The 26,123-nt window shown below is 41.3% G+C and overlaps 1 protein-coding gene and 1 long non-coding RNA gene across 2 annotated transcripts in view; both read left to right on the forward strand.

The window, feature by feature from the left end:
• The window catches only part of LOC308298714, a 67,276-nt gene extending 48,210 nt beyond the window's left edge, over positions 1–19,066 (forward strand). Inside the window, exon 3 of the long non-coding RNA XR_013962730.1 lies at positions 19,037–19,066. This is a non-coding gene — a long non-coding RNA (uncharacterized lncRNA). The remainder of the gene's footprint in view (positions 1–19,036) is intronic.
• A 34-nt stretch (positions 19,067–19,100) lies between these two features.
• LOC308297950 (phospholipid-transporting ATPase ABCA1-like) overlaps positions 19,101–26,123 on the forward strand; it is a gene marked incomplete at its 5' end in the record, with an annotated part of 237,041 nt that continues 230,018 nt past the window's right edge. The window contains 1 exon segment of the mRNA XM_080741514.1: positions 19,101–19,166. Within this exon segment, the coding sequence (XP_080597640.1) occupies positions 19,101–19,166 (66 nt within the window).

The following is a 26,123-nucleotide window of genomic DNA, read 5'->3' on the forward strand; positions in this document are numbered from 1 at the left end:
AACTTCAGGTGGGTGGTGCTTACCACCCACCTGAAAACCAGGTGTTTTCAGGTGGGTGGTTTTTTACACTTTTTTTGAAAAAGATCTTCCTCCTAGTATAATCACAATACCTGATGATCATGTTTTAGGGGGAAAGAAGTCACAGCACCGCGTCTTTAACAACCTTCCACCTACTGTAAGATGAGAAATACAGTATGTTCTACTGTACAGTAGGCCAGTAGAAGTGGGTTTTCTTACAGCCAAGCTGTTGGAGCTGCCCCAGTCCATGCAAACGATACTGTACCAATGCTATGTTTGGCCTCATTGATTTAGCTGCTGGCCAATGGTGCAGTTGGCACTGACGTAGCTTCTCCCGGATTCCTCCATGCCACTACAGCCGCAGCTGCCACTCCTGGCCTTGACTGTAGTCTATGTCCCATTGATCAGTGTTGATTTCTGCACATAATCACACGAGCAGTCAGAGTAACTGTCCGTGTCAGCTTGTATTGTACGGCTCCTACTATAGATTGTCATGGCTTGTCGCATCATGCATGGGTTTTCCCATGCACACCATGTCCTCCTTGGATATATTCATCCTAGTGTACAGCAGTAATGTCAAAATAGAATACATACGTACAGTAAGATCAAATAAAAACCTCCCGGAGCTGCCGCTGCACAGGCTGTGTGGGAGAACGCTAGCTTGTCAAACAAACATGGTTCTGCAACGCGGCCGGCAGTCAGGGAAAGATGCAACTCTGTCAAAGCTCTGCCAGCTCTACCCCAAGACACACACACACACACACACACACGTGCACACACACACACACACACACACACACACACACACACACACACACACACACACACACACACACACACGCGCGCACACACAATAATTGTTCTCTGGCGAAGAGAAACACGTAATAGAAAGTGAAAGCCAAGGCAACGTCTGCGACCTGTACGGCTCTCTCTAATTTATATCCTTGCCCTGTCCATCAGCTCAGCTGCCCGCTCTGAGCTAACAAGCGCCGCTGTGAGCTCTTTCTGCCCTTCATCAACACAGAAATAGATAGAGTGTGAGCAGGCAGACCTGTTTACTAGCTTTGCTGTTTGGACAGCCGCCTCGGGCGTTGTCTGCCTCTCCTCCTAATTGCAACTATAGCGGCTGATAACTGCTACAGTATGTTATCACTCACCCATTTTGGGTGTGTCTGAAGAGTGAAGACCCACCAGTCCACCTCTTCAGACTCTGCCTCACCCCAGAGCACTTCTCGCTCCCTTGTATCCCTTCTTGTCACCTTTGTTTGTTTTGTTTTAGGTGCTGTTCACTATGCAAATACTGTATGTCTTGGTCACTTGTTCTCCTGACCATGTCAAATAACATGTTGTTTGGACAGATACTAAGTTTCATTGCTAACCTGGTGTGGTATCCTAGTTTCCTTGATAGGCGAGTCATTATATGAAAAAATACCACAAATAAATTGTCACAAATGATGTTTCAATGGATTCTGGTAGTATTGGGCAAGCTAAATAACATATTAAAAGTCTACCAAAATCAACATCCCAGAAGGCCGTCATTTTCAACATGGCGTCCGAGATGGTGGCGGGGAGCTTAAAATGGCTATATCTCGAAAGGAAAAAAAGTTTTCAACTGATTCTGGTACCCCTGGACATGCTTAAGAACATACTAAAAATGTAGGAAAATAGACCTTCCAGAAAGGAATTTTCAAGATGGCATAACTGGCGTCCATGATGGCTGCCTGGAGCTTAAAAAGCCTTTAAACTGGGATTTAATGTGTAAAAGTAAAAAATCATAACAATTGTGCACTTGGTTACAGCTTTTAGATTTTTGGCATGATGTTAGGTATGGACACAAGGTTTTCAAAAAACATCACAAACAAGTTGGGCTTGACCCCTAGTGGTCTGTTGCAATTAATCCAATATTAAATAGGTCAGTATATGGTTGAAACCCCAAATAATTGATGGAAGAGATTTTTCAATGGATTCTGTTACTATTGGGTATGCTAAATAACATACTAAAAGCTTAGGAAAAACAAACTACTGGAAAGGCATAATTTTCACGATGGCGTCCATGGGAGCTAAAATCCATATTAATTGGGAGTGTGCCATCTTAAAAACTATGCCTTTCCAGTAGTTTGTTTTTACTTAGCTTTTAGTATGTTATTTAGCATACCTAACAGATACAGAATCTATTGAAAAATCTTTTCCATGAATTATTTGGGGTTTCAACCATATACTGACCTATTTAATATTGGATTAATTGTTTGTGCCCAACTTGTTTGTGATGTTTTTTGAAAACCTTGTGTGACGGCTTTCTGGGATGTTGATTTTGGTAGACTTTTAGTATGTTATTTAGCTTGCCCAATACTACCAGAATCCATTGAATAAATCATTTGTGACAATTCTTTTGGGGTTAGGTGGTATTTTTTCATAATAATGACTCGCCTATGAGGCACACACTCTGCTTATAGTACAAATTTTGGTACCACCCAAGGTGACCGTAAAATGTTTGGATTTTCTTCTTCGTACATGTCTCTAGTTTATATTTTGGTATGATAACCCTTTCTGAGAAGTAGCTTAATTGATGTTATCACCCACTAGAGTCGGTGTCCCATTAACTTTACTATACAGGGAAAAAAAAGCTAAAAATGAATCTGCTTTAAGTAGCATATGAGGGGTCAAACTGGGGTTTTTTCATGATTCTCCATTGCAAGCATCTGTTTTGCACAAAAAACATTCCTTCAGCTAAAACGGCCCCCTCAAACGTGTGAAAAGTGATGACTCATCACTTTTCATCACTTTTTCAAACCACTAAACCGTCGTTTTTAGCGCAAGGAATGTTTTTCGTGCAAAACAGATGCTTGCAATGGATTCAGAATCATGAAAAACCCCTAGTTTGACCCCTCATATGCTACTTAAAGCAGATAATTTTTTTTACCTTTTTTCCCTGTATAGTAAAGTTAATGGGACACCGACTCTAGCGGGTGATAACATCAATTAAGCTACTTCTCAGAAAGGGTTATCATACCAAAATGTAAACTAGAGACATGTAGGAAGACAAAAATGTAAAAAACTTACGGTCACCTTTGGTGGTACCAATTTGTGAAAATATCAGTATTAGCGCTCGGTGCGAGGCGTTGTGTGCTTGTAAATCAGCTGTTTTCACTGGTTTAAATCATTTTTAAAATGATAAATGCAAAACCAACGTTTTTTGACATACAAGGTTTTCATCGGACAATGACGATATGTTAATGTCTAAATTGTAAATTGTTGTAATTATTGTTAGGTATTTGGGTGTCTCTCCTCAACTATCTCAAGCGTATGTAATCGACGTCCACTACTGAGAGGAGGGAGGGGTGGTGGGGTGAGTTGAGGCAATGTGCTGTGTCACAAGCACAGCACACTGCCTCGGGTGGCGCATAAATACAGTAGGTGAATGAACTTTGTCATTTTCTGCGTTTGAGTGCCTCTCAAAAAGCCTCGCTGTGAACTCTGTATTACTTTTTGCATTTGTTTATGGGGCAATCTCAGGGCTTTATGAGTCACCTCATAACACTGGTCTGCCTTATGACATAAGGTTTATAAATGTCATGATCGTGTGAGAAAAAAAGTAAATGACGCAGGTGCTCACAGAGTCAGTTGTAGAAATGGGCTATTTTTGAAAGATCCTTAAAAATGTGTTCAAATCTTTGTATGTATTTTTTAACTCGGGTTCGCGGCCCAAATTTGAGGATCCATGACAGGTTTTGAATACCACTGATATCAACCTAGGTTTAGCAGAAAACTGAGGCTTAATTGATCTTGAAACCAAGTAAAGACAGTAATTTTCAGAAATGGCTGGGGGTTGAGCTAATTAATATTTTTCTGCTGGGCAAGGAAAAAGTAAATAACATAATGTTGTTCCAGTTGATATCTATCCTAAATTCTGTAATTAGCCTACTGTCGAATGGATGCTGTCATCCGTGGTGGTTTGTATTTGTCCATTGTTTGAGCTTTGTGGCCCCTGGCTCATTCACACTAGTCAGGATGTGGTTCGTGCTGCGGTCCCATTATCGTTTACTCCTTGAGGTATGCAAGAGACCATTTACAAGGTGCAGTTGCTGCGAATGTGCACCATGTACAGCATTTCATTAGTATGGCCTAAGCTAATCCTCTGCCTACTGACCTGGGAACAGCGGTGGTTGGTACTCCAGCATGCCTGTGCCTCTGAGCCGCACCACTTCATTAGCTGAAGCAATTACTTTGGGCAGTGGAGGTTCCACCTGGGTGGCATGGGTGGGTGCATGTAACTAATTGAGAGTGTGGACCCTGCACCTCCATGAAAAGGGCTACAACGACACAAGACAAGCACACAAAAAAGTTGTTTATATGAAGTGATGTTTGGAAAGTCCAGGAGGGGTGAGAGAACTTACCCACAGTCATTATAACACCGCGGCTGCTAAGTTCTCCCGGCACTTTTAAGTCCCCGGCCTGTGCCCAATTTGATTTGGGGACTCGCACAACTTTGTGACGGAAATAGGACATGGGATCCTTCCTTTGTTAGATACTGCTGTGTTTCTATGACAACTGAATTGATTGATTGATTGAAGACTTTATTAGAAGTTTGCATAGGAAAAGGTACAGTTTCATGACGGTACAGTTCACTGGTACAAGGTCTACTAAAAGGAGATCCATGAAAAGACTAAGCTTATTTCCACTGGAAACCATTTAAGTATCTCATATAACATTGAATGACAGACAAATAGAACACAGTACTATGCAGTAGATATGTAAAGAAAAACAAAAAAGAAAACAGTAAGTCTAAACAAACAGTATATACAAAGAAGGGGCAGGGGAGGGTAGGGTTGGGCTAGGTTCATTTTTTACCAGTTGCGAACGGCTGCTGCCTGTAAGTGGTTTTTTAGGGCAATTTTAAAGGATGCTAGTGATCCACACTCCTTTATGGCCTTCGGTAAGGCTTTCCACATTTTGGTGGTATAGCAGAAAAACGAGTTTGACCCTTTGTTGGTTTTGACTCTGGGTTGGAAGTGATCTGTGGCGCTGCCTCTGGTGTTGTAGTTATGGACATCCTTAATGTTTATAAAGTATTTTGACAGGTACTTGGGTATCATAGTGGTGTAGTGTATCTTGTACACCAGGCCCATTGCAAGTTGCTGTACTCTGTCATCTACTCTGAGCCACCCCACTCTTAACTGGTGAGTAGCGGTGAGGTGAGTCTGATAGGGAAGGGTAAGCAGGACCCTAATTAGTTTATTTTGGGCTGTTTGGAGTTTAGTTTTAAGGGCTTGTGGGGCGTCACGATACCATACGTGAACTCCGTAGTCAAATAGGGGCTGGATTATTGCACCAGCTATGGTCTTCAGTGTGTTGAAATTGACCATTGGGGCGATCCTCTGTAGGAAGCAAGTTCGTTGGTTGATTTTATTTATTACTTTAGAAGTCATCTTTTCGCTGGAAAGATTAGCTTCAAGTATACATCCTAAGTAAGAGATTTCGTTTTTTCGTGTTATGACCTTGTCACCCACTTTGATTGTGAAGTTATCGACTTTATTGAGGTTATGATTTGTTCCAAAGAGGATGGACTCAGTTTTTCCCAAGTGAATTGATAATTTATTATCGTTAAGCCATGTGCAGATCTTACTTAGTTCAGAGTTAAGTGTCTTTTCAACCTGCAAGTGGTCCTTGCCCGAGACTAGGAGAGCCGAGTCATCCGCGAACAGGAACAGATTGCAGTCGCAAGCAGATGCCATGTCGTTCACGTATATTAGGAACAACAGAGGCCCCAGTATGCTACCTTGAGGAACACCACAGCTTACTGGGAGGGGGGGGGACAGGGTACCGTTAATCTCCACCACCTGTTCCCTCCCCACCAGGTAAGATTGCATCCAACTCACTGCTGCGCTGTCAAGACCGATGGCTTTTAGTTTCTCAATCAGAATAGAATGATTTACGGTGTCAAATGCCTTCTGGAGGTCCATCATGACCATGCCGCTATATTTGCCGTCATCCGCTTCGCGTTTGATTTGGTCAGTCAAATAGAGAAGGCATGTGTCAGTGGAATGAGATTTTCTGAATCCAGATTGGAACTCGTAAATCAGATTATTCTCATCAAGATATTTTGCAATCTGTTCGTAGACTATTTTCTCCATGACTTTGGATATGGAGCTAAGAATGGAAACGGGGCGGTAGTTTCCAGGGTCTAGTTTGCTACCTTTTTTATGCAGGGGGGTTACTTTTGCTAGTTTGAAGTCCTGGGGGACATGACCCTGTTCAATGGAAAGGTTAATTATGTGGGTAATGATTGGAGCAATGGTGGCGGCTGAATCTCTGAGAAATCTAGCTGGAATTTTATCAAGGCCAGTGGCCTTGTGTTGAGGTAGGGCACTCAGTTTCTTAAACACTTCATCAGTTGTCACTGTGGCAAGTTTAAAACAGTTTTTTCTGACGCCCAGTTTTTTGTAGAATTTTTTAACAAATTTTACACCATACCGCCCAGATGGGGCAACCAGTCTTTCGACCAGTTTACGGGCTGTGGTGGTAAAGGTTTTGTTAAGATGGGTAGCCACTTCACATTTGTCAGAAATGAGAGCTGCGTCCGTTTTGATGTTTATGTTGTGGCAAATGGTTTTAGGTTTTAAGCCTAATTGGTTGTTAAGCAACTTCCATAGGTCTCGTGGTTTGTTTTTGTATTCGTCGATTTTTTCGTCGATGTAGTTTTTTTGGGCGGATTTGACTAGGGCGGTTGTCTGGTTTCTAAGCTTCTTGCACTGAGCAGTAAGATGTTTGATTTGTTTATTGAGGTCATGGTTGAATTTTTTTCTGAGCTTTTTGCAGCACTTTCGTTTTTCATCGTACTTTTTGTCTCTGAGTTTAGCTGATTCGGCAATATCTGAGTTATACCATGGCTGTTGGCGGGCTTTAACCCTGGTGGTATTCAAGGGGGCCACGTCGTCTAGAGCATCGGTTAATTTGGTTTTAAAACCACACCATGCTCCTTCGACATTTGTACACTGCAGTTCTGGGGTAAAGTCTGTACTCGCTAGTTTGTGATTAAGAGCCTCACTGGAGTAGTTCTTAAGGCTTCTAGCTACGACAGTTTTGTGGCCACTAGCCTTGGGTTTGTGTATTTTTGTATGTACCTGTCTGAATGTACCTGTCTGTCTGTTTGTCTGCCATTGAAAAATAATGACTCATGATAATGAGAATCCATGCAGGGGTTGACATTAAGGTCTCAGACCCACTTGCCCGAAAAGTAAATAGTCCATTATGAAATGAGTAAGATTTGTGCTTGTAGAACTAATTCATGCTAAATCCTATCGATATCTGCCGAATGGCGACAGTCACTTTGAAAAACCAGAATGAGTGAAACATCTAATTGTAAAAAGGTAGCAGTGTTCTTCATAAATAGCCAATATCTAAACCTGAAAGTTGCCCGAACATTAATATTTACTTGACATGGGCAGTCGAGCAACTTTTAGTGTCAACCCCTGCCCTGCCATTGCAAAATAATGACTCATGATAATGAGAAACCTTCTCAAAACAATGACGTAATTTCCCTAAATAATATGAAACCACCTGAAAATAATGACTTAGTATCTCAAAATAATTACATAATATCTCAAAAGAATTATATAGTATTATCTGAAAATAATGATAATGCATCACAAAGTTATTACTTTTTATCTCAAAATAATAACTTAGTATCTCTGAAATAATTAGTCAGTATCTCAAAGTAATGACTACCTTGCTAAAAATAATGCTAAACTTTTATTAAGTTTTCATCACATTGGTGGAAATGAGCTTCTGGAGACCTACTGTACCAGTGCTGTTTCTTCTTTTCTTTTTTGGTCTGAAACACAAACTTTGAGTTTCACGCCTCATGAGTACCATCTAATGACTTCAATAGAGATGGGGTTTCCTGTTTATTTCCTTCCTGCCTCCTCAGTAAACACACAGCTGATCTACATAATTTTTCCTCCCAATGCACCTGTGGTATTATTCTTTATCACCTAGCATAATAAACCCTTAGCCCCCTTGTTACCAAGTTATATAGTTGCTATAAAACTCCACAATAAATGCACTTAGCCGCATCATCAAAACAATATCAGCATTTCCCAAGCAGTGCTGCCGTCTCCTTGAGTAAATAAGCGCCCTGCCCTCCATCCCACCTGCGGCTCTCACATCTTTCAGATTGATGCCTCGTGTTATTAGAACAGACTCATTTCAGGGGCTAATTTGTTCATGAATAATTTATGTGGAGTCAACAGGTGGATGAAGTTCAGAGTGTGTCAGTACTTCTCCCGGGACACAGTCTAGGGAAATGTAGGACAGGGGTTCTTTCTTTGCCTCTCACCGGGGTGTTTGTAATCGTGATAAGAGAACGGGGAACCAGACGCATGTCCCTCCACTCCAGGCTTGAGCTTAAGGGAACGTGTGTTGTGTAACGTACACCAAACCAGCATGCTTACTTGACACGGCGCCACTGTGGTTACAGTCGCTACGGCAGTCCCGGTAGAGGCAATTTGCATACTTTATGACTCTAGGTAAAAGGGGATGGAGAGAAAGGCAGCAAAAGAACAGGAAACTGCTTGAGTCAGAACGGCAGGCGTTTAAACTGGTCAAATCCACCTGTCTCCCTCTAAGATGAGCTGAGGGGGATAGCCAGCCAAACAGCTCGGAGGTAGGTTGTTGATTTTCCCTAACATAAGATTTTTTTTCCTTCTTTTCAGCCAGAGCTGCCGGTGATACTCTCGTTCTGTCTTCTGACGTTCTTGTTGTTGTTATTGCAGCTTGTTCTTGTTCTCTCCTCCTGAGGCCAGCGTGCGCTCAGGCCTTTGTATCTACAGTGCATTATGCTGGGCTCTGTTTTTCCCTCTGCCTGTCTGGTCTGTAGTGGATCACATTGCCTGCCCAGAGCCGTGTTTATCTTATTTTAAAGAAATGAATAGTACCGTTATTTTTGCAAGGGTAATGGAGGATCAATATGTATGTTTGAGGTAGGCTACTGCATTTACATCATGCTGCAGGCTACTCTGTGTTTACTTTCCAACACCCCCAGGGGGGTCCCCAAATTATTTTGGGGGGTCCCCAGATGATTAACTTAATGTGCAACACTGTTTTCTCACTCAACAGTAACAAACCGACATAAAGTTTATGTGTATAGCACATTGCTAAAGTGACAATTTAAGGACTTTTTAATAGCTCTGAAATGACAAATTAAACATTGACCAAATTGTCAAATATTTGGGGCAGAAATTGTGAATTGCGAGGCGTTGGGAGCATGTAGATATTGCTATTTTCACAATAGAACCGTGTTCAATATGTAATGCCTCGCCCTCAACTCTTAGTGCCCGTCAGGGTGGGGGGTCCCCAGTTAAATATGATTATTTTGGGGGTCACAGCCTGAAAAGGTTGAGAACCACTGGTTTATTGTAATCAATGACAAGGGAAAGCTAATATTCACTTATAATAACGTAATATTAATATCTGCTGAAATATAGAATCTGAGTGGAAAAGTCACAAGACAGTCAGAGATGATAGTGAACTTTAGCCCCCAGCAGGTCCAGTGATATGCTTCTGCACTAATGATTTACCCTTAACAGCACTGTCATTTCCACAAGAGATAACAGCCCAAACAGTCCAATTGCTAGTACAGTAAGTAGCCTATACACGTGATACTGTATGTCGTCAATATTTTCTACATGTCTAGATGTGGATTTACACGAGCGCAAAAACAGTTGCACGTGAGTGCCAAATTTGATTCACTAGTAGTTTTCATAGCTTAAGTTTATCCATCCGTTTAAATTCCTTCTAATGGAGAGGAAATCAGTTTGTGTTTAATTGATTTACAGTTATACCTGTAGTGTACACAGGCAGTGGAGTAATTACTGGAGTGCTTTGAAGTAATTAGAAACCAATTACTGCAAATAAGCTACTTACCTGTCAGAGTTATTTTCTGAGGTGTCGTCTTAATCAAAACCGGGTAAGCATCTTGTGTCATTTTAGATTTGAGCCATATTTTATACTTTGGCTTTTCAAAAATAGCAGATCTACAAGCTCATAGCATGTCACTTCTTGCCACGCTATGAGCTTGTAGATCTGCTATATTAAAAAAAAAAACCTTTGTGCAAATCTTTGAATAATATATATTTTTTTAATGCAAACATTTTTGAGCGGTACCAGCTGCTCCAACAACTGATTGTGTGTGTTTGTCCATACAGTATGCGTGTCTGTCCATGATACTGTGTACTATATAGTATGCTATATGGTATAGGCTAAGGCACTGCTCATTCCCACTGGGTGGGAAATAAGTCATCTTTGGATCCTGGAACAAAATATTTTGAGATGGGGGGTTGGCAGTCAAATTCATATAATTTGGTGGGCCCTTGACATGAAAAAGGTTTGAGCGCCACTGATACAGAAACATAGGATTTAGAAGACATTTGTAGAATCTGCGTCAGGTTTTAATGGGTTAAAAACAGCTAAACTTTCCCATTGTACATAGTGTAGATTCAGGCCATCGTCAACCAACCATTATGGTTGGCTGGGCTTGAATTTGACATGGTTGAACATTTTTCTATTGCCAAGCAGTTGTAACAACTGTCTTTCCAACAATTTGGTCTTACAATAATTCCATGTAAATTAATGTGGGGGAAGATGCTGAGGTAAGGAATCACGATGATATAACATACTTCGTTGACCGGGGTCTCCCAGGGGTCTGTACTACTACCACATCTTTCCCTCCACACCAAATCTGTTCGCTGAAAATAGCAAGCAACGTGTTGTGTTGCAACTAAGGATGGGACGATATGAAAATGTCATATCACAATTATTTTGACAAAAGAAATTGTGATTTATGATATTATCACGATAATCAAAATCCATCATCTCGGGGCAGAACATTTGCGTTGCGACGCGTTGTGAGCTTGTAGATCGGCTATTTTTTGCCAAAGACATTTGATAGAAAGTGAAAAAAAAAGACTAAAAGTGTACGTACAGTATATTATAAGTACCTTTTACCAATTATAGAGGGTTTAAGTGGTACGGCCGGCAGCTCGGCAAATAAAAGGTGAACTGATCCGAGTGCATGACGGAGGACGATATCACGATAAATTAAATCTCCACGATACGATTATCGATACGATAATATCGCGTATCGTCCCATCCCTTGTTGCAACGTATTGTGAGCTTGTGCTGCTGTTTATGCGGAATGTTTGCCTATTATAACATGCCCAGAAAAGAGAGACGCTTGTGCTTAATGTCACAAAGTGCTGTACACATTAGGATTAATGACGGTAAACTGCAGACTGTGCTCTTAAGGGTATCCATTTAATGTTTCTGGCGGAAGTACTTCATGAGAAATTACCCCGTTCTCCTTGAAAGAGGGTCCTACAGTCGGTTGTTTTGGGCTAGTTTTCAGCCGCATCTCTTGTTTCCACTAATGAGTAATGTAATATTTATATAAAGGAGACTGCAATAACATGCTTTATATTGCAGTGTCCTCTATTTTAGAGCTATATGTGGAGCCTATGGTGAAGGGATCTGTATGTGAAAACGAGAAAAACAAACAGACTTTTTGTTGTCTTTAGGCGCAAGTGTACACTGAGCCATGAGTGCCTCAGCATCACATACTGTATGCAATATGCATGCACCCACACAGGCCAACATGGACTCAAACACGGCGCCAGTATGATCAAGGTGTTACAGCAGAGAGCTATGGCATTGTTTTTTTTAGCTTGGATCGAGTCTGAAAATATGTCACTTGCTTGCATTGTAACCCTTGCCAGCTGCTCTCTGCTATCTCTGTATGGTGAGGATGGCACTTTGAAAGTGCTCCATTACTTCCATGTTTTACGGCACAGATGTTCCCGCCTCTTTGTTGTGGTTGATATCCTGCGCAACAGAAGCACAAATTGACTGCAATGTCCTTGGAGGAGGATGAAGAGATGCAAAATTTGTTTTTCAACTCCATGCAACTTTCTTTTTTCTGACACAATGTTCTGCTCTACAGTAAGTCTAGTGCTTCTAGCATAGTGTAAAATACCTTCCACCAACACATTCTCTGGCAGAATGTTCTGACAGAGAACGATGATATATGGTTTAGGTTTTTTCAGGTATTGTATTTATCCTTAAAGGGGCCCCACCATGACTTTCACATTTTACATTTTTTTCTTGTTTTTTGGTCTTCCCAGTGTCTCTTCCAGCCCCCCCAAAACCCATTCAATAACTATAAGCCTTGCCTTTCATTTCAGTGATTTTCTTAATGGGTGTGTCTGAACGGTACTCTTTTGAAATCTTCCCACAGCCTAGGTAGGCAGTGGGCCCATTTCCTATTAGGCCCCCTCGAGAAGGGGGCGGTACTTTTTGGGAGCTTGGTGGGGCCCCTTTAATGCAAGCTTTAATAGTTGTCAGTACTGCAAGTGATCTCATCTGTAGTACAGCATATCCTACCCCACCCATACACACTTAGCTTATTGAAGATCATTATTCAAATGTTACTCCAACAAAGCAGAGTTGATACATGTACTGTAAACAAATTCTCTTGACTCATTTGTTAGTCAAAAAAAGAAGGGGGGGAGTGGATGCTAATCTCCTATTGGAGTGTTTGAATTTGTTTAATTCCAGATGTCAGTGCCTACTGCTCTTGCACCCATGGCAGTGTTATATTTTACATAATTTCCATTAAGAAATTGACAGTCAATCTGTTAATGATTTTTAAATGACAGTGTATATACGTTTGGAAGACCTGCCATATTATGCATTTTATAAATTCACCTCAAATTGGCATGTGGGGTTTCCAAGCTCACCAGACAATAAACTAGACTGTAGGTTAAAACGTAGTATATGGTTGCACCATGTATGAAATGCACCTCTATTGTTAGGGGTAAAAGCCATTTTCTTCTTAAAATTGACACATTTCTTATAATTGTAGTAAAAAGCAGAACTGTATGATGTATTTATCACCAAACTGGTACCAAACTGTTCAGCAGCAACAGTAGAACTGTATATAATGTATTTATTTCTCAACAATCTGGGCAACAGTAGAACTGTAATGTAAAATCGGTGGCCGATCGACTGGAGCACCTCTAGCAGCAACTAGAAGTAACCGTTGTAAATGTTTGTGACCGAGTCTTTTTCCATAAGTAGCCGACTAATTACACCAAACTGTGCATACTGTAGGTGTTGGCTTGAACTTTCCCTCGAGGGCTAAGTTCCGGGTAAACCTTATGTCGGAGTGCAGAAGGGGCAGGAGAGCACAAGCTTATGATAGAGATGGAGATGGGAAGAGAGAAAGAAAGATAGAGAGATGTTGTAATAGAGTGGCCTTAATGCACCTCTCAGGGTTCCATCAGAGCCCTTTTGTAAAGGATGTCAGAGGTGGCACTGTCAGCCGTCCGCTGGCTCTCATGCAGGATGACAAATATCTGTTTACTCCCTCTACTCTCCTGGGGGTTCAAATAATACATTTGGAGGTCCCCAAGTCCCCAAATGTCAGCCCTGCATCAGCACTTTCATCTAGGGATGGGACGATATGAAAATTTCATATCACGATCATTGTGACAAAATAAATCGCGATTTACAATATTATCGCGACAAATCAAAATCCATTATCCTGGGGCGGAACATTTGCCAAAAAATTGCAGATCTACAAGCACACAAGCTTGTAGATCGGCTATTTTTTGGCAAAGACATTTGATAGAGAGTGAAAAAAAGACTATTTCAAGTACGTATATTATAAGTACCTTTTACCAACATAGAGGGTTTAAGTGGCACCAGATATGCAGCTCGGCAAATAAAAGGTGAATTGATCCCAATGCATGACAGAGGATGATATCACGATAAATTAAATCTCCACAATACGATTATCGTGGGTGTTTTTTATCACGATAAATGATAATATCGCGTATCGTCCCATCCCTACTTTCATCATACACCTTCTTCAATGCTTTTGCTTTCTTGCCTTTTTGTTCTTCTTTTCTCAGGGTCTTTTCTTTTTTTGAACTAATGGTGTCACAATGGGCTGATGTTAGAGTCCGGTGGTCAGCGGTTTTCTGGGGAGGGAAAAAGTCCAAAAACACAACACAAAAAAACACAAAAAACCCCAAACAAACGTATTTCCTGATGAGTGTGCTCTCAAGCACAGATTGAAAACTGTGATGTGGAAAGCACTCTGTATGCCGTATGGCTTTTGCTCTTTTGGCGAATGCCATGTTGTGTTGGGTGACGCGCTCTAGCTGCAAAGCAAATCAGAGTCATTGCAACATTTTATGTTATCTTCCGCTTTGAAAGCACAGTGGCAAAAAGTGCTTTTGAGCCTCTCATCCTTGTATCATGCCACAGACAGTGATTCAGACACACACACACACACACACACACACACACACACACCCACACACAGTCACACACACACACACACACACACACACACACACACACACACTCATATACAGTATGTATGGTGTAGGCGTACTTTACTGTAGGGACGTTGTTTACCCTTCACGCTTGGCGTGATTGTGGCACATTGGCGGTTCCGAGACGTCTTTCTCTTCGGCGCATTGACGTTTTTCAAAGCACAGGGTTTGAAAGCTGCGCAAGCAATTTGCAGCACAGACGCAATTATACAACCGAGACATAGAAGCACGTCATCCCAAACTGTCATGTCATTCTAAAGACATTAAAAGCCAGGGAGGACAACTTGAAGGCAGGAGCTTCCAGCTATAAAACAGAGAAGGAATATTATGGTACATGAAATAACCGCTGTATGACAAGTGATTATTGTACACATTTTTCATCATGCAAGAATCTTGCAAGAAAGATGTAGACACTCGTCTACAGGGCTGGGCAGTACGCCCCTCCTTTCCGCTTTAGCCATCACACCAGTGCCTGCTGTATCATACTTTCCTGTTTACGTGCATTCATTGGTGTGTCAGTGGTGTGTGTGTGTATGTGTGTGTGTGTGTGTGTGTGTGTGTGTGTGTGTGTGTGTGTGTGTGTGTGTGTGTGTGTGTGTGTGAGAGAGAGAAATTATAAGAAATTACAGTGTGTGTGTGTTTGGTTGCAGTTTACTATCAGAACCGTCACAGCTTGTCCGTATACGTCCGTCCGTCCGTCCGTCCGGATTGGTACCGCCTGACACTGCGTGGTTCTCCTGAAACATCACTGTGACATCACAGGACTTTTGTACAGTCTTTGGGTTTGCCGCTCTGACATCGTGCTCTGACTTCTCCGTGATGTCAGGGGAACCACACTAACAGAACCCCTTTTCATGCCTATATATGGAGTTCCCTGATGGGCGAGGTCGCTTGTCACCCTGAGGTGTCTTACTAGTGTGTGTGTGTGTGTGTGTGTGTGTGTGTGTGTGTGTGTGTGTGTGTGTGTGTGTACACACACACACACACACACACACACACACACACACACACACACTAATCTTTCATGTTACCATTGTCATTCCATTGGGAACATTCATTAATGTATGTAAAACATCATGGGGAGTTGTTGTATCTATCCCACACCAGCATACAACATGCACCTGGGAGGTACAGTATGTGTGGCGAAATGGCGGATCCGCCTAATCCTTGATTGTTTCTGTTTCATTTGCACACATGAATACAAGTAAAGGAAAGACATGGCACTGCAGTCTATGATAACAGCTTTACAAAGCTATTGTCACCACATGCAGACTGTTAGTTTTGTCTGAGGAGTTTGTACTCCTGTCTGTTAGCGTTCCACTTAGGTTCTCTAACTAGATTATTGAATGGCTTCCAAGCCGTAGTGCTCCGGGACCCAATTCTCTAGCCCATTAGAGCCCTCATTTGACCGTTTGGAAGAAGGGAAGCCTCATCTTTCCCATGACAGTAAATAAAACATCCATGGAGTAGCAGTAAATAATGTAAACACACAGAGGGAGATGGAACCTGCACAGGAAGAGGAAATGGAGCGTTAAAAGGTGCTACATTTGTCAGGGCATGCCCTTGGGCTAAAATGGACCCGCCTTCTCCTCCCCTCCCTGCTATGTTTCCACACCGAGAGTCCAAGCACTTCAAATAGCACTCCTCCATTGTTCTGTAGAATGTTTAAAATACTATTGGGGCTATGCAGTGTTTACTAGGGCATTCACCAAATATTCGCATATTCGAATATCAAAGTCACTATTCGACGTTGTTCTCCGAAGTCGAATATTCACTTTTTTATTGTCTCCACCAGCCGAAGGCTGAGGGAGAGTATGTTTTCCCCTCCGTCCGTCCGTCCGTCCGTCCGTCCGTGCGTCCGTCCGTCCGTCCGTCCGTGCGTGCGTGCGTCCGTGCGTCCTCGCAGTTTGTGAGCAGCTAATCTCAGTCACCGTTGGCCCGATCGCTGCCAAACTGAGCACACACACTCCCTGGATGCCAATCTAGAACCTCTGCCCCACATTTTTCAAATCAGCCTCATGGTGGCGCTATAACAGGCCGATGTGTGTGGCCTGGTTGTTACCAGCTAATCTCCGGCGCCGTTGGCCCGATCGCTGCCAAACTGAGCACACACACTCCCTGGATGCTAATTCAGAACCTCTGCCCCACATTTTTTAAATCAGCCTCATGGTGGCGCTATAACAGGCTGATTTGTGTGGCCTGGTGGAGACCTGTGCTCGGAAGAGCACTGCTTCTAGTTTTGTATTGTTTTCTCTTTAAAAAATATGTAGTTTATAAAGCTTGGCTAGATAGGAAGTCATAAGAATGAGTTGTCAATGCCCCTGGTCGATGAATTTGTTAATGCTCTATACCAGGGGTTCTCAAACCTTTTTAGGCTGTGACCCCCAAAATAAACATATTTGAACTGGGGACCCCCACCCTGACAAGCACTTGGAATTGTAGATATTACATTTAATGTGACTCGGTTCCACAGATAAATATTGAGAAAATAGCCGATCTACATGCTCACAACGCCTCGCGTTGCGAGGCGTTGTGAGCATGTAGATCGGCTATTTTCACAATGTTCGCCTCTTGCTTACTTAATATTTGACAGTTTGGCCAGTCCTGTCGAATATTCGACTATTCGAATACTTTGAGGTCGAATAATTCGAATACTAAAAATCACTATTCGTGAATGCCCTAGTGTTTACTAGTTTAACTAGTTCAGGTGTCATTTAGGTCCAGGAATTTGTTTTATAAAAACAATCGGACCACTATGAGTAATGAATGATGTTGCTTACAAGAAGCAGAAATATATTTCCGATCTGTATAATTAGTTGAGCCTGGCTGAATAATAAAGACGTTTTGGAGAAACATTCAATGTTATACAATAGTACTTAGTAACCATAGATTATTCTCATAGCCATTGTATAGATTTATAGATTTTTTATAGATTTTATTGAATAATGTTGAAGTGTGCCTTATGATCTAGTTTTTGTATAGTATCAATGAGAAAATGATTTTTTTTTATAATCGACTAAATCAATTTATCTGATTAATTAAGCCCTATTTCTTATATTGTCTCGTGTCATGCAGAACGATCGTCTGTTTTCACTATTTTTAAAAACCAACTCTATTTTTAAAATCAATTATTGTTTATAATCAATTCGATTGATTAGTTGTATAGAGTTGCTCCCCTACTATACATGAAATGATACACTTGAAATTCCATTGATGTACTGTAGTGCATCTCTGTGCTAGTAATTATCTAATATCTTAATATTAAACATTTCATGGACATATAATCATTGCAGTGTACAACAGCCCCAGCATGAGCTAATTAGGGTGCCTTGAGTGGAGTGTGGAGATTCTGTGATGTTCCGCTGAAAAGGAGGGTAACAATTGGGACTAATAAAGCAGATAGTGAATCGGATCGTTTTAAGTAAATAAGCATAAGACATGTAGCCCTAAATGGGTCGTGAGGAAAGGCTAAATCAATGATGTTAACATAATCTAATGAGAGTCTATAGCAAAATTACATTTTTTAATAAAGGTCAGTCCGCGGGGGTAAAATGCCATGGCGGATCAATTTGTTTATTAACTGTTTAATCAGTGTGCAGACACCAGTAAAATCTGCAGTTAATGTTTTATTACAATCCTTGGTCCCCACCAAAAGTCATCTAGTTACCCATGAATTTCATTTAATTTACTGCTCACTGGTAACCCAAGCTATCCATAAATTTAATGAGTTTTCGTAGCACAGTGGTGGCCATGAGACAAAGAGCTTGTCATGAGACTATATGCACATCCAGGCCCACATTACAAAATATTGTTTAACCCATTTAGGCCTAGAATTATTGAATTCTTTAACCAGAAAAAGTTGTGAAAATGTGTGCAAATCTTTGAATATTATTTATTTTCAAAGCGAACGTTTGTAACTCAAATTTTGCTTCTTGGGGGTCCCTGGAACTAAATATTTTGAGATGGGGGTCCGTGGCCAAATACATATCATTTTGGGGGTCCTTCACATGGAAAAGTTTGAGAACCACTGACATAGTCGTCTTTCAAGAACAGACGAACTGAGCTCCATTTAAGTGAAAAGGACCTTTTCTTTGAAGATGGCTAGCCAGATTGCTGACATAGAAACATTGTTTTTTCAAAAAATCTTAGAAGGATTTAAAAGACACTTATAGAATCAGGTCAAAATTCTAATTTTCAAGATTTTTCTAAAATAGCAGATCGACAAACTCGTAGCCCACGCTGTGAGCTTGTATATCTGCTATTTTTCAATAGTTAAAGCATAAAATAATGATACTCAATAATGTGTACCTGTTCTGAATGAGTTAATTTTTTGCGGGGGGGGGGGGGGAATTGGCTCGCAATGCAGTACATTAAGTAAAACCACTCCACGATTTGCGGTAAATTATCCTTCTACACCGAGAGAGAGCCAATGGGCAGTCATCACGTGTGGAGACGGAGCGGAGCCCAGTGTTGCGCCTTGTCGCCGAGCGGAGGCGATAATAATTCATAGAACAGGTGCTGCACCGTAAGCCCCAAGGCCTGGGGAAGTGAATGATTAGTGGCATTCCCCCATGATGCATTGCTCCTCTGTATTAAAACCAAACTCTGCCTTTTATTCCCTCCAGGGTTTATTAAGTGGGCCAGTTGCCATAGCGACGCGTTGGCAGGATATTGCCGGGATAAGACGTAATGGGTCTCCTGACGCAGTTCACTCTGCTCCTGTGGAAGAACTTCACTCTTCGGAAGAGACAAAAGGTACTGTATGCCTGTCCCTGGTCCACCCCCCCCCCCCCCCCCCCCCCCCCTCCCACCCTGCAAAGCGACGTATATCTGCTAAAGTCGGTCAAGGATGGAGGCAAAGCGGGGATGCGGTCCCAGGGTTGTGTTAGGGAGGGTAGCGGAGTTATTCGTGGCAGAGGGAGAGAATAAGGGGGATTTGCCAGGAAAATGGTCTCCTATTAAAGTAAGCTGCCTTCTGACTCCCTCAGTAGAGAGTGAGAACAATCTTACCTTAATGCCAGCCAATTCAAAGTGTCACCTTCGATTTTGGGAGATCTGTGTCTGGGCGCATGTCTATGTCTATGTCACGTTGCCTGTGTTTTTAACTTTAACAATCCCTGGTCTGTGAGTGTGGTCTGACGGGACTGCAGTGAGGAATCTTAAATGGTTTTGTTTGAAGGGCAAACGCTCTGTCAGGCTCTTCTTAAAGACTGACTGTGTCAGTGTGTCATCATCGCCACCACGTTTTATTGCCCCTCTATTCGTACAACTCTATTACTAGGCAATTAAGGCTTATTTAAAATTATAATTTGACTCCTTATTAAGAGTTTTGATGACTGACTGCCCCCTCAGGCTTACAGTAAGGTGAACAAAGTTACTTAAAACTGAAGGCTCTCCAAACACGCTTTGCTCTCTCTTGAAAAGTGGAGGATTTGTCTCAAACCTTTTCAGGTTTAAAATGTGACAAGGCAAGGAACACAGTATTTTTTAAAAAAGAAGCTGTTTTTAAAACGTGAGTCCTGGAATCCACCGAACCCTTAAATCAACATAATAAACCATCATAAAAAGCTTACATTGTAGTCATAAAACATCATGAGCATCATAAACCTGAATGTTATCAGTGTCACCTGTCTGCCACATTGTATGTGGAGGCAGGCAGGTGCACACATAGACATCAAAGGGGGCTTGAGCCCCTGCCCTTTTATCCGTAAAAAGTGCCCTCTCCAGACCATGAATGCAGTTTTCACTATGGTGAAAGAAATGCAAATGCCCTCTTTGCATGCCATACTTGAAGGCAGCGTTCAAGGCAATTGCCTTGTCCAAACTCTCCTGAACTTGAATGCAGCATCTTATGTTGAAAGAATTACCCTCTCTTGCGACGCGTTGTGAGCTTGGAGGTCTGCTATTTTCAATATTTTCACCAAAACGCCCTTTTAGAAATTTCATCCCCTGCCTCTCTAACATTCTCTGCACGTCCCTGTGTGGAGGCATGAAATACTAGCAGTGGTGGAAATTCAATGTAGAAGTCCAGCAATCAAATTTACTCCAGTAAAAGCACAAAGGTATTGGCATCAAAATTGACCAAAAGTACCAAAAGTAAAAGTATCCAATATGAGGTCAAAATGTTTAAAAATCTTTTGAAAATAACATATCTACAAGCTCACGACAAGTCACTTTGTGACGCATTGTGAGCTTGAAATTCTGCTACGGTATTTTCAAATAGCCAAAGTATATGGGGATGAATTGTAGTAAAGATCTACAAAGTAACTATTAATTACATAATACAAAATACAATTGTGGCAGTGGAGTAAAAAGTACAACATTTGGCTCTGAGATGTAGTGGATTAGAAGTAAAAGTACTGACATTTTAAAATAAAGTAAATAATTAGTACATCTATTTAAGTCACTTTCCACCACTGAATACCAGTAACACTTCAGGGCCACTGCTAATGGCTGAATTATACTTTGTTGCACATGATGTCGATCTACACGGTCGGTCACAATGCGCACGACATCGTGACCTTGTAGATTGGCTACTTCGGTGCGTGACTAAGTATAAACCGGCTTAGCTGTAGCAGCCATTATTCCTTTGTGCCGGCCAATTATCTTGACCTCCTATCATAACTCTCTTACCTGACTCTCATTAGAGACCATTTTCTCTCACGTCAAGTCGCTAACCCGCCTACTGTCTCAGATAATAATGTACACTGGTTAATAATGGCGTGTGACGTCATGAAGAAGGCAGGCGTGGCTTTTATGTGGCTCTCGCGTGTCTTGTGGCCAGTCGAGGACGTCAGTCATCTATGACAGTGGTTCTCAACCTGTGGCCCAAATTATTTTGGGGGGTCCCCAGATGATTAACTTAATGTGCACCATTGTTTTCTCACTCAACAGTAAACAAACCAAAATAAAGTTTTAAGTGTATATAGAGCATATATGCCCATTTCTAAAGTGACAATTTAAGGACTTTTTTTACCGTAATACCTATAAAATGACTAATTAAAGGCAGAAATTGTGAAAATAGACGATCTACATGCTCACGAGGCGTTTCACAATAGAACCGTGTTATAAGAAATGCAATTCCTCAACTGTTAGTGCTCATCAGGGTGGGGGGGTCCCCAGTTAAAACATGATTATTTTGGGGGTGGCGGCCTGAAAAGGTTGAGAACCACTGATCTATGACATTATCTATTATGTGTACGGTACTACGGTATGACTCCAAGTTTGGGTATGGTTTAATTAAAACGAATTGTAAATAAAATATTTCAGAAAATATTATGTCAAACAAAAGAAAACACCTAACCCTAACCTAATGTGAGGTTAGGGTTAGGCTTAGTTATAATGCGGGTCGGACCAATCGCACCTATAAAGAATAAAGGGCACTAATAGCATGGCACCATTCTAGGTGACTCACCTCCTAACCATGCCATGAGGTACTATAACCTTGACAGGGTTCCAGGTCGTCAAAGCTTCCCAAGCAAAATGTGATTTAGACCGGGTACACATTATTACGCATTATATTATGCTTTAACTATTGAAAAATAGCAGATATACAAGCTCACAGGTGCCGCACTGCGAGCTGCAAGTCTTTGAATAATATTTTGACCTGATTATAAGTGTCTTCTAAATCCTTTAATCCTTCTTCTGTTTCTAAGTCAGTGGTTCTCAACCAAAATTACATGTATTTGGCCGTGGACCCCATCTCAAATGGATTAGTTCCAGGGACCCCCTAGAAGCAAAATTTGAGTTACAAAAGTTCACTCTAAAATGACATAATATTCAAAGATTTGCACACAATTTTCACGACTTTTCAAAAATAGCAGATCTACAAGCTTGCAGCGCCTCACTCTGTGCCGCGCTGTGAGCTTCTATATCTGCTATTTTTCAATAGTTAAAGCATTAAATAATCCTAGGCTTAAATGGGTAAATATAGCATCAAAACTAGTTTAACCACTTATTCTAGTTTAAACCCCATATTCATTGGCTATAAATTATACATTTTTAGATCTGCTATTTTCTAGATAGCTTGAAATAACACAAATCTTGTATGGTGGTCCCTCGCACAAAATATTTTCAGATGAGAGGGTTCTGCAGCCAAATCTTATCTTACAATAAATGCAGGGAATCTCTGCATGTATGTACACTGTATGTACGTCTATAATCCACGTATCTCGAGAACTATCCGACCGAACAACTTAAACTCGACATGCGCGTCGCAGCCGATCCGAGGGAACTGCATGCCCGGCGCCGAGCAGGTCGGATAGGTGCTGGTCCAGGACAGGCAGATACCACTGCTTTAGAACAGTGGTTCTCAACCTGTGGGTCGGGTCCCCCAGGGGGGTCCCCAAATTGTTTTGGGGGGTCCCCAGATGATTAACTAAATGTAAAACATTGTCTTCTCACTCAACAGTAAACAAACCAACATAAAGTTGAAGTGTATAGAGGGTATCTAAAATACTAAACACATCTAAAATGACAAATTAAACATTGGCCAAATTGTCATTTATTAGAGGCTGCAATTGTGAAAATAGCCGATCTACATGCTCACAACGCCTGCTATTTTCACAATAGAACCGTGTTATACAAAATGTAACGCCTCAACTCTTGTCAGGGTGAAGGGGTCCCCAGTTAAAATATGATTATTTTGGGGGTTGCGGCCCGAAAAGGTTGAGAACCACTGCTTTAGAACATACTGTAGCAGCCGCATGGCTCACTGTACAGTACATCCTGTGGAAGTGACACCAGAGATTTTTGGGAAAAACTTGTTCTTTTAGTTTGAGGCAGATATAATTGTTACACAGAGCTGCAATGCTTTCTGCAGTAGTTTGTTCTTTCATTCTTTTGTGTTTACCCTGGCAGTGATCATAAGACTAACATCTACCCACTTGTTTTGTCAGAGGATCAAGCACAGCACAAAAGCCTCTGTTAACCCACGTAGAACAAGATATCAGTGTTTTCAAGGCAGTCGTTTGTGAATTCCCTACTTTATTTTGTCTGGGAAATGTCTTTCTTTTCTTCCTCAAACATCATGAACAGTAACAGTATCCCTTCCTGTTGTGAAGAAACTTTTTCACTAGAAAGGATCTATGCAGAATGCTGATAATGCATGCGGAATGTAGCAGAATTTGGGCAAAGTCAACATAAAATATTGTTATCGGGCACAACCAAAAGAAGCTAGCAAGGACAATGTGGCTCCTGGAGGTTAATGACCAATTATATGAATGTCTCACCAAGCATTTTAAGACCTTATAACAGGCATGAAAATCATTTTATGGCCCAGTATTTCACTTAATTTCTATTCATGCAGTGTTCGCTGGTGCCCAGTGTAAAATTCCTATGGAGTCAGACATTGAGAATGTCCTCATGAACACTTAATTTGTTCTACAGTATATACCTTTTCACTGAGAGGCCAAGGCCAAGGTATTTCAGTTTACCTTGGCGGTTGACATCAAATCCATCTGCAGATGGAACACACTGTGCAGTATTCAAGCCACCTAACTCAGTGGTTCTCAACCCTTTTCATATCAAGGGCCATTATGTATTTGGCATTTGAGCCACGGATCACCGTTTGATGAGATTTAGCCTCTCAGACCCAATACTTGAAATACTTTCTGAAGGCTCCGACTTTGGCCAAATTCCATGCTGTATTGATGTGGTACCATAGGAGAGATCAAAATAAATACAAATATCCAGTGGCGTCAGTTCAGCAAATTTTGTTAAATTTTGCATTTGTAGTTATTTTACTGTAGGCTAATTTAGCAACATAATAACCAGCACAGATAGACAAAGAGACATTCATGGATTTATATTTAAACATAACTATTATTTTCCCCACTGGGCCCAGGGTATGGCAGCTGCATACCCCTGCCATACCAATTGACGCCCCTGCAAATATCCATATTCTAGTCTAAGTCTATTTTATAGACTTACATTTTTAAATGCAGTTGTTTAACAATAATTTAACTCTTGAGATCTAATAAGTGTCCATTTGGTTACCAACTTTCCATCATTTAGCTGGGGTCCACCTTGAAACCACTCAAGGACGACTGGTTGAAAACCATTGACCTAACAACAGGGGAAAACAAGGTCTCTATGTTGCCATGGTACTGTATCCCAGCCTGTACACAGACCTCACCAACCCTGTGCTTTACTTATAAATGCAACAAACCCCAGTTGAGCATGTCTCATGCTAATAATACACGTCATTAATGAGGCTGCAAGGTGTTAATGTTCCACCGTTGTTATCGCTGCCACTGGCTTCGTGAGGGGAACCGACTTTGACTCCACTAAGCAGGTCGCCCCAGAGATGATGGTGGGGGGTGAATGTGCTGGAAGATCAGATCAGTGGAGAGTGGAGACTCTGGATGCGAGTTGGGGGGGGGGGGGGGGGGGGGGGGGATGTTGCTGCTGTACCGAGGACCAAAGGGACCTATGAGAGCCTAGATGAGGGTGGGAGTGAGGTGAAAAGGTGAGGCGCACTGTGCATTGTAGTATGTCTGGTGGAGTCATCCACCGTGTATGCCCTGTCAAGCCTTCCATGTTGCTGGAAACACTTAAATTGCCTGCTGCGCTGCCACCCATTGCTCTTTCATCATTGAAACCTTATACGGTAGTCTTTCACCACCTTTACTTTCACTTGTGCGTTTGCGTTGACTCACACATCAAGAAATTATGTTTTCCGCTGTGACGGGAGTCACACTGGGGGATTCCGTTTGAGGTTTTGATGATCAAGAAACTTTTAAGTTCTTAAAGAGGTGGTGCCATAGCAGTGTTGTTTTTGACAGCACATTTTGATTTAGTTTTAGTCATAGTCTTTTGAATAAAATGTCTTCGTTTTAGTCATAATTTAGTCACCTGAAAAGTTTTAGTTTTAGTCTAATTTTAGTCAACTAAATATCATATCAAGAGTTTAGTTGACTAAATCTACAGTTGATTTAGTCAACTAAAATGTATTTTGGCAGGCCTTGATGCTATCGTAATGACAACACCTGAGAGCAACCAAACATAAAATTACTCTCTTCTCCACTAGTCCCTCCTCAACATTTTAGTCTAGTTTTTATTTTGTTGACGAAATTGTCAATATATTTAGTCTTAGTTTTAGTCATCACAGTTTAGTTTTTATTTAGTTTTTATTTAGTTTTCGTCAGTGAAAAAAACGCAGTCGACAAACATTTTTTCGTCATAGTTTTAGTCGACGAAATCAACACTGTGCCATAGTTGTGTACCTTTAGTTTTGTGTGTCTATGAAGTTAACCTTTCTCTCATAGACCCCTAGGTCTGGTTATAATCTGCAAATGTGTCTTTCCTGTGTATTTTTGGTTACTTCCTGAAAGCCTCTGAGTCAAAAGGCCCAATTGAAATACACAGATTTAATGACATTAAAATCATCCCCTCTTTTTTTCTTTTCTTTTTTTCTTTTTTTTTACTATACAGCAACAATGTGTGTATGGCTAACTTCAGCTGGGTCACCACCCACCTGAAGGGGGTGTGGTCACATAAAAACATAATTTGAACACTTTCTGTACACTTTTTTGAAAATAATCTTCCTCCAAGTAAAATCATAATACCTGATGATTATGTTGTGGGGGGGGGGGGGGGGGGGGGGGTCTTTAACCTGTTCTGGTGATAGAGGTCACCTGAAGGCTGAAGGAGACTGGAAGTGTAAACACGCAATACTTTGAGGTTTCCTATTTTGTGTTTCGTTGGTTATTC

This window comes from Nannobrachium achirus (genome assembly GCF_963921795.1).
Source record: "Nannobrachium achirus genome assembly, chromosome: 14".
Classification (NCBI taxonomy): Eukaryota; Metazoa; Chordata; class Actinopteri; order Myctophiformes; family Myctophidae; genus Nannobrachium; species Nannobrachium achirus.